Source organism: Candida margitis (genome assembly GCF_024628925.1).
Source record: "Candida margitis strain CBS 14175 chromosome Unknown scaffold104, whole genome shotgun sequence".
NCBI classification, from domain to species: Eukaryota; Fungi; Ascomycota; class Pichiomycetes; order Serinales; family Debaryomycetaceae; genus Lodderomyces; species Lodderomyces margitis.
The window spans coordinates 8,488-15,614 of NW_026261757.1; the positions used below are offsets into that span (position 1 = coordinate 8,488).

At 39.9% G+C, this 7,127-nt stretch overlaps 2 protein-coding genes across 2 annotated transcripts; both read right to left on the reverse strand. All coding sequences in view use genetic code 12, as the record gives it.

The window, feature by feature from the left end:
* Positions 1 to 272: 272 nt before the first annotated feature.
* On the reverse strand, positions 273 to 2,267 carry CANMA_001096 (uncharacterized protein; the record flags this gene model as incomplete). The annotated part of the gene is made up of 1 exon (XM_051813029.1): positions 273 to 2,267. The coding sequence occupies one exon, from the start codon at positions 2,265 to 2,267 to the stop codon at positions 273 to 275; it is 1,995 nt and encodes a 664-aa protein (XP_051673283.1).
* Positions 2,268 to 2,646: 379 nt separating this feature from the next.
* LYS2 (L-aminoadipate-semialdehyde dehydrogenase) lies at positions 2,647 to 6,849 on the reverse strand (the record flags this gene model as incomplete). Its single annotated transcript, XM_051813030.1, has 1 exon — positions 2,647 to 6,849. The coding sequence occupies one exon, from the start codon at positions 6,847 to 6,849 to the stop codon at positions 2,647 to 2,649; it is 4,203 nt and encodes a 1,400-aa protein (XP_051673284.1).
* Between the last annotated feature and the right edge of the window lie 278 nt (positions 6,850 to 7,127).

The window sequence follows — 7,127 nt, forward strand, 5'->3', positions numbered from 1 at the left end:
CAGTCTCTTATGAGCGCCGTGTGGGGGAAGCGAGGTGGAGTGTAGGAAAAGTCATATGATTCTCATTGTCACTTTCAGGTGACTCCATCATACGACACAAATATCAATCCCCCAAAAACTCCTCCAAACTTCCCAAAGTAAACAAGAACACAGAAGAGAGACCAATACACCAGCACTGTCTTCCTTTCAAGAACTTATCTTCTACAGCTCAAACATGGTCATATCTATAATTGCCATACACATAAAACCTACATACCCCCTTTTTTACTCTATCATCTCCTTAACGCAAAATATATCCCCACCACCATAATCAATCCTGCAAGAACAACATTTGATCGAATGATACGTTTATTCCGTTTATTCTGATTATGTAAATCAATCTTTTTGTTAATCTCCTCCAATAACGTCAATTTCTCATTTACTTCATTCTTCATCATTTGCTTTTGTTGGTTGACTTTGTCCTTGTTTCGATTAGCTGTTGCTTCAAGGGCATTCAATTGCGAATCAATTTCATTCAACTTGGATAAATTATCAGTAATTATTGATCTATTCTTATCTCTCGTTTGTGATAAGCCATTGACCAATTCTTGTCTCAATTGATGCATATTGTCGCCAAGTGTCTTGAGATATTGTGATACAAGGTCGAGTTGTAATATGGTTGCTTTTGCTGGGTTGGTTTTGGAATATATCAAACCTTTTGATTTAATCAAGACTTTTTCAGAAATGGTGCCTAGTATATTGATTAAATCACCATACCTATCGTCATCATCAACAGCACCATTAAGATGCTTGTGCCGTTGATTGCGTTGTTGGTTGTGTTTTCGTTTTTCCAACTCTTCCAACACATTATCAATATTAATTAAATAATTGACAAGCTTATCATCTTCGATAACATGTTTGGTGTCGTACTCAAATCGAAATCCTCCGTTACTCAATACATTATTAACCAACTCCTCACTCGCATAAGCAGGCAAGGTATTATTGTTGCCAGCAGTGTTGCCAACACTCCCCAACGCCTGCTCCAACTGTTGCTGCTGTTTCTGTGGTAGCTGTGGAATTGCCTGTGGTCGTAATTCCGGTGCTTCTTCTTCAACTTTCTTTTCTTCATATTCCAATTTCTCCTCTTGTTTCTCCAATCTAACCTGTTTTTCATCTAAATTAATTTCACTATTAAGCAACCGCTGCAAATTTTCTCCTTTTCTAACTTGTTCCACCGCATCTTTATTCTGGACAAAATCATCTGGCGGCTTTTTCCACTCGCTAGCTCCTCTTACTCCAACTCCTCCTTTGCCAAGTTTCAGTTGCGATAATGCACTCAAATTAACATGACTATTCAGCAATGACGAAGGTAACATGTCTTCGTTAAAATATCTGCTTCCATTCACCTCACCCCCAGGCGAAGGGGGAATTTTTTTTGAAGAATTTAAAAACTGATCAACTAGTCGATTCTTTTGCTCCTTTCGTAAGTGCTCAATCTTTTGCGTATGCAAATTGGGAGTGCTAACATTGGCACTGCTCCCATTGGCGCTGGCATTACTATTTCCCTTTAAATCTCTAAACCACGGACTGTTTAACAATCCAGAACCAGAACTATCATTAACTACAGACAGCTTGAGTCGATCGGACTTCCCACTAGATCCATTAATAATCGATTGCGGTGCTCCACCTTTCCATTTGGACCTATCCAAGTTAAAGTAGCCTGATCCACCATCATCGCGTGAAAATAATGGCGGGGTAATTCGATCTTTATCGAGCATCATACGTAGATTATCGCTGGATTTAGATACTGCTGGTGGAGTCGTTCCTGAAGATGCAGAAGAAGATGTTGATTTTCGTTTGTGCTGATAATACCGTGGTGTCTTTATGCTACTATCTGATTGATTGTTACTCATCTGGTAGACTGATGGTGACTTGTCCAGTCCTGAAGACGTTAGTCGTTGAGTAGAATATTTCTGCAGAGGCGATTGACTTTGCCAAGAATTGTTAACAGGATAGTATGATTTAATGCTACTTGTATCAATTAGTGGGGAGCTTCCATTGGACGAGTTCATATCTCTAAACTTGCTCGATATTCGTCGACCATTAGATGAGCCCGATTGTTTCCTCCTCCCATTTGTGTTGCCATTGGTTTCGTTTCTCTGGTCGTGCTTCTTTGGGTCTCCATCCTTTTCGCTTCGTGGCTGAGCTGGTTCATTTCTATCTATTAGCTGCTGCAGTCGTAGACTTGATTCTGAGTTCGATCGTGTTGAGGTAGTGGTATCTTCCATGTTATTAGAATAGTACATCCACGTTGATCTATTATTTAGTCAGTTTTCCTCTTAATTTTTCACAATAAATACATTTGTAGCTATGTTGGTTATTTTTGATGCTATTAATGACCTTCTTTGTTTATAACCACTGTGGCCACCTTTCTGAATATATGTGTGTGTGAATCTTTGAATTACAAATGGAATATGTCTAATGTTTTAGTGATAACTGTCATTCTCTCTCTTTCTCGCACTAAAAAAGTAAACTATCAAAATTTTATTTACTTTGCGTTTCCACTTTTGTACCATTTTTGTGCCACTTTTACAGCAACGACGATTCTAAAAATAACACATACATATATATATATATCCTTATTACTATACAACTCTATTTTACCTCCTATTTTGCTGCTGAACCTCTTCCACCAGCACCTTGGGAAATTAGCTTCAAAGCCTCCTCGCTAAGGTCGACGTCAGCTAATTTCTTTTCACCTTTTCCTTGAGGTTTAGGCAAGAACCCAATCTTGATCAAATAGCTAATGTAAACACCCATTTGGTCAAGAGTAACCCCCTTACCTGAACTCAAATCAACACCAGTGTAAGCAGCATCCTTCTTCAATGATGCTTTGGCATTGGTATCATCCAACTCAGGTGCTTTTGTATCCTGGGGTAAGTTATCCAAAACGAAATGCAACAATGGGAACAATGCACTCTCCTTCAGTTCATCAACGACAAATGTCTCCAACTTACTAGTCCATACTGGGTAATCTGATGGATTGATATCATACCCATATGATTTCAAACATCCCAAGAACTCGTTGAATTGTATTCTGGGATGGCCAGTAACTTGTGCAACCGTTAAAGCAACGTTACTAGGAGGGTTCAAAGCAGTAGCTGTAACAACTCTAGCAACATGATCAACTGGCACCATATTGACGTTGTTTGTAATATCAGGATAATAGCCCAACTCGGTAGCTCCCTTCAACATTCTTAGTAAAAAGTCGTCGGTATTTGAAGCACCTGTTTCGGTGAATCCAGTGACATATCCTGGTCGTATTATACAACCACGTAATCCGCGTTCTCCTGCACGACGAACAATATACTCAGCCGCCCATTTCGACTGGCCGTATCCGTTACCTAGCCCTTTAGATGAGCCTTCCAAATCATCGGATTCGGGAATACCATCTTTGCCCTGTTTTAATAACTCGTCAGACAAGTTTACAAAATAATCAGTATCAAGGGTAGATGTGGAAGAGACGAATGCAAAATTCTTTGGTTTACCTTCACCAGCTAAATTGAGCACATTGATAGTTCCAATCACGTTTGCATCACGCAATTGGGAATATGGATATACCCAGTGAACAAATGCACCATTATGGATAATAATATCAATTGTGTTTGTTAACAGCTTCCATTCCTCTTCAGGCAAGCCAAAATGTTCTTTAGAAAGATCACCGAGAACAACCTCAATGTGGTCTTTCCAAGACTCTTGCCAGATACCATAAGTGATACCTGTTTGACGAATTCTCTCCAATCCTGCTTCCTTGGTCGAGGCTCTAACATGGGCATAAACCTTTGTATCAAGCTTGCTTCTTCTAGCTTCTAACAAATCACGAATAATGAATGATCCCAAGAACCCGGTGGCACCAGTGAGAAAGACATTGACAGATTTCGATGGTAAAGTAGTCAAGGAATCGTAATTTGCATGTAAAGCAACCGATGACAAATTTTTGGCATCTTGGGCATAGTCTATAGCAACTTCCTTCTCGGCATCATCCTTGTCATCAGTCCCTTCGCCTTTGTTGGTTCCGGCAAATTCAAAATCTTTGTTCCCATTAATTACCTTTTCAACTTCTTTAGCAAATTGCTCAACTGTGGGGTTTTTGAAAATTACTCCGAGTGGAATTTCAACGTTTAACTTTTTTCTCAATTCGAAAATCATTCTTGTTCCTAAAATAGAATGACCGCCTAAGTCAAAGAACGAATCGGATTTGCTAATGCTGGATGGCTTGTTTGGTAAAACATCAAACCAAAGATCCTTGATTTGTTGCTCTAAATCTGACAATTCTTCCTTTTCGGTAGCCTCGATGTCCTTAGCAGACGTACTCAATCTCGATACAGCAACAAGTTGAGCGGTGTCAGGGAATGGCAATTTTGGCTTGTCAACTTTACCATTTGGATTCAATGGGAGTTTAACAAGTGGGACAATGATTGTGGGAATTGCGTACGATGCTAGTTTCTTTTTCAAGTAAGCTTTGATGTCCTTGATCAACTCCCTGTAGGCAACCAATCCTTTGACAATTGGATCCTTGGCTTCATTGGCATCCTCGTCAAACTCGGACTTGAAACTAGACAACTCAGGTGAATCCTTAGGGACAATGTAGGAAATAAGCGTAGGTTCTTCATTTTTATCTCTTCTTACCAAAGTGACATTTTCTCTCACCAACGGGTGCTGAGACAAATGGGTATCAATTTCACCCAACTCTATTCTGAAGCCTCTAATCTTGACCTGGTCGTCGGCTCTTCCACAACACTCAACATTACCATCAGGCAAGTATCTACCCAAATCACCCGATCTGTACATCCTATCTCTTGGACCAAGCCACCCGGCACTTCTCCAAGGTTCATTGGCACTCTTGGCCTTATCTTCTTCGATCCACCTATTTGGATCAACATACCAGTTGGTGATGAACTTTGCCGCATTCAAATCTGGTAATCCGCGATAACCTTCTGCTAACCCTGCTGCACGAACATAAATCTCCCCAACTTCACCCACACCACATGTCTGAGACCTATCGTTTCTGTTTACCACTAAAAGCTGAACATTTTCCATACCAGTTCCAGCAGGCATAACATCCTTCAAATTCTTCAAGTAGTTGGGGTCGGCCCGTCTACTCTCAATTTCAAAGTAAGAAACCGATCTTTGTGTTTCAGTAGTTCCATACATATTAACAATGTAAACATTCTCGGCCAAAGTTTGCAATCTCAAGCAATCTCTCTTGGTCAAAATGTCTCCAACAAAGAATGCATGGTGTAACGATGGGATTGCTGTGGTTGCTTCTGCGCTCAACAATTGACCCATAGCTGGTGTCAAATGGGTCACTGATGCGCCATACTCTGCCATCCATTCAGCTAATTTTCCTGGTGTACCAATGTCATCTGCCGTTGGAACTAACAATTGGGCACCAAGAAACAAAGGAGTAAACATATCTCTTTGAATTGGATCATGGGCAATTCCCGATAACATTGTAAATTTATCATTTGCAGACAATCCGAATCTTTTTGCCATCCAAGGAAAGTAGTATGCTAATGAATAATGACGGCCAAGAACACCTTTTGGAACACCTTCAGAACCAGAGGTGAAAGACAATGTTGGGTTTGAATCAGGACCAACGAGGACTCCGGTGGGCTGATCCTGAAACTTGGCATATTCTTCAAGAACGTCTTTTCCATTCAAATGGCCACCAACCAACGAGCCATCGTCATTAATTTTCAACTGCGGGATGGAGGTGATAACATCCAATTCGTCATCGATGTAATCAGTAACTAGTTTATCCAAAGTTCCCGCTTTTTCCAATCCAATCAATCCTCTTGGTTTAGCAACTGAAAGGTAAATGTTTTGTCTTGCTGGTGGATATGCAGGGTCAATAACTGAGAAAGTTGCTCCTGCTTTCAAGACCCCCATCACTGCAACCATCAAATCCACTCCACGGTAGGCGTAAATCATCACAATATCTCCCTTTTTAATGCCAGTGTTCTTCAAATAGTTACCTACTATGTTTGATGCCTGGTTTATTTGTTTATAACTAAAAGTTCTTGTCTTTGAGTTGGGGTCCATAAAGGAAGCCGTTTCAACAACACATGTCTTCTCTGGGTGCTTCTCGGCATTTGATTGGAAAATATCCTGTATAGCTCCACGATAGCCAGACCAGTCCAAGTCGATGGTTGGGTCTGGTAAGTTGGCTTTTTGTGTTGGGGTCACCAAATTGACCTTGGTGATGATAACGCTGGGGTCTTGCAAAACTTCGGAAACATAATGGGAAAACTGTTCAGTAAAAATCTTGATTCTTTCATGAGAATACAACAAGGCATTGTAGAAAATGGTATATTCTGTTCCATTGGTGTAAATTGCCAAGTCTCGAACCGAACCCTGAACGGTGGTGTTCAATTGTTGCTTAGGATTTGAATGTTGATATGATAGTTTGAAAAGACCAGGGTTGTCGTCTAACTTTTTAGCAATTTTGATCTTTTCAGAAACTTCAGTCAATGTTTGATAATTGATCTGTTTGACATTGTTGTCAAATTCATTTCGTACCTTTTGCTCTAATTCACTAAATTTCAATTCTGGTGTCAAGTTCAACCTGATAATGAACTCACGTGACCCTGGGGACTCATCAGTTGAAATCACAATGTCTTCATCACCGGTCAATCTGTAAACCAATGCGGCAAACACAGCTAATCCAGTGGTGAAGTTGGGAACTTTATCAGCAATTGAGAAACTCAAGTTACCTTCAACTGATTTGTTATTTGCCGGTTTTAAATAGTCATGGGGAAGAACTGATAACGTTGGATTATCGAGATACTCAACCCAAAAGTCAGACATGTTTGATAAGAGTATGCTCTGTGAGTTGGCTATTGTTAAAGTGGTCCTGCTTAGAACTTTTTCCAATTCAAATAATTTGGGCGCTTGAGAATGGAAAAAAGATTGCAAAAAGGTACTGCATACAGCAAAAAAATTTTGGAAAAAAAGATTTTAAATGCCTTTGTAAATTATGACTCAATAGAATTCTTGCAGAGACAATATAGGAGAGAACAATTTAGTAAGATAATAGAAACAACTTCAGGTAACACACCAAACACGTTACAACATAGTTCATGTTA